The sequence below is a fragment of the Merops nubicus genome, unplaced genomic scaffold (assembly GCF_000691845.1).
Source record: "Merops nubicus isolate BGI_N331 unplaced genomic scaffold, ASM69184v1 scaffold13144, whole genome shotgun sequence".
Taxonomy (NCBI): Eukaryota; Metazoa; Chordata; class Aves; order Coraciiformes; family Meropidae; genus Merops; species Merops nubicus.
The window spans coordinates 233-2,099 of NW_008606275.1; the positions used below are offsets into that span (position 1 = coordinate 233).

Consider the following 1,867-nt stretch of genomic DNA (forward strand, 5'->3'; position numbering starts at 1 on the left):
CCGGCATGCAGGGGGCTGGTGGGGCAGGTGGCCCCTGGGGGCAGCACCAGGGGTGAGTTCAGGTGCTGGAAGACGTGCTGCTCCAGGAGAACGGGCAGCGGGATGGGGCCCTGGGTGGTCATGACATAGGGGGTGGTGGCGTTGGTGGCTGGCATCTGTGGGGCAGCACTGCCGGCGACCTGCAGGTGGATGGGCAGGACAACAGGGCTGTCCCCGAGGCAGATGGGCTGCAGCACTGTGGCTGCCACCTTCAGGGCCACCCCGCTCTGTGACTCGGCCGGCGGTGTCAGAATGGAAGGTGCAGGGACTGTCACCAGCGGGGATAGGGCCTTCTTCATCAGGTCAGCCGAGTTGATGTTCCAGGCCTCTGCTGTGATCAGTTGGGCTACCCCGTTCTCCAGCTTGTTGTTGGCCATCGCTGAGGGTGAGCTGGTGACATCCATGGGCAGGTTTGGGCTGTCCTTGTACAGGTCCTCCATGTTGCAGGGCTTCTTGGGCTTTGCTGGTGCCACCTCTACATCGCCGTCAGTGGGACCCACGGCGGCTCTGGGCTGCCAGAAGTGTCAGCACTGACATTTGGCCTGCAAGCCAGAAACATATTTTAGGCACTGCATAAATCTCCTTCTTAAAATAATATTTGCAATTGCCTTTAAAGACCCCACCACCAATGAAAAGCCATTAAACTTTTCCACGCATCAGGGTAACGACTCCATAACAGAACGCACTATATATACAGAGGTGCTGGATATACGTACGTCCGTGAGTGTTGTACGAAGAGTTTTGAGGAACTTATATTTAGCTGTAAACACAGACAATTTAATAGGCCTCGAGGACTGCCTGCAGCCAAAAAAAAAAAATCAAACCCAGTATGCGGCCTTAAACAAGGACTGGGGCCATCCATTTCACGTTTTTAAACAAAGCTGCATGTAATGACAGTGCACGGCAGAGTCGAGTGACAGCGCGCTGGTTTAACTCAACAGAAGCCCCCAAACAAACATTTCTAAAAATATCACAGCTAAGAAATGTTCTGCCATGAGCAAAGAGTACTCTATTCCCCTACAATACTGATCCCTTCTTCATCCCCGTGGGATTTACTGAGGGCAAACAGGCGAGCGCCGCGTGGTGCGTATGGCACTTCCAGAACCGCCATGCACAGGGTGAGAAAGGAGAGTGGCCAGGCAACACCAAAGCAAAACCAAAGCAAAGCAAAGCAAAGCAAAGCAAACCAAACCCTGATGCTCACCTGCCACAGAGCTAGACAGAGAAAGTAACGTGAACCAGGCACCTGATTCATTAAAGACCTGAAGAATAACAAAAAATCAAAGCCATTTCAAATTTATTTTGACAGCCCAACCCTTTATATTGACCAAGCAAATGGCAATTAAAAAAGAGCAGAAATGCTTTCCATTCATGACCATGGTGAAATTTGCAGCCTGTTTCCTAAAAAGATTAACATCCCCCTCTCTCTGAAGAAAAGCAGCAGCAAATTAACAGCGCTGTGCATGCATTTATTTAGAAGGATAAATAATTTCCACCCCACGAGCTGCCACCAGCGGACTTGGACTAGGGGCTGGCTGTACTGCCTGGCACCGCCCGTGCCTCTCCCGAAGTGTGCTGCGCATCCTGCCGTAGTAATAATCACCATGGAAACTTGTCCAGTTTCAACTCCGTTACCATGGGAAAACATCAGCACACCCCAAATCTACATTTTTCACCTGCATGCAGCTGGATCCTGCTCCCTAGGAGCAAAGCCTGTGCCAATGCTGCAAGGCACTCCCCCGTGTCCTGCAGGCATACTGGCGATGGGATGATAGGGAGGACAGCACCACTCCAAAACTGGATGGGTGAGAAGTCTCAGCCTGGGGAT

At 51.7% G+C, this 1,867-nt stretch overlaps 1 protein-coding gene across 1 annotated transcript in view; it reads right to left on the reverse strand.

Moving 5' to 3' along the window:
- The window catches only part of RAI2 (retinoic acid induced 2), a gene marked incomplete at its 3' end in the record, with an annotated part of 705 nt that extends 226 nt beyond the window's left edge, over positions 1 to 479 (reverse strand). The window contains exon 1 of the mRNA XM_008939595.1: positions 10 to 479. Coding sequence (XP_008937843.1) covers positions 10 to 479 — 470 coding nt within the window. The remainder of the gene's footprint in view (positions 1 to 9) is intronic.
- Positions 480 to 1,867: the final 1,388 nt, after the last annotated feature.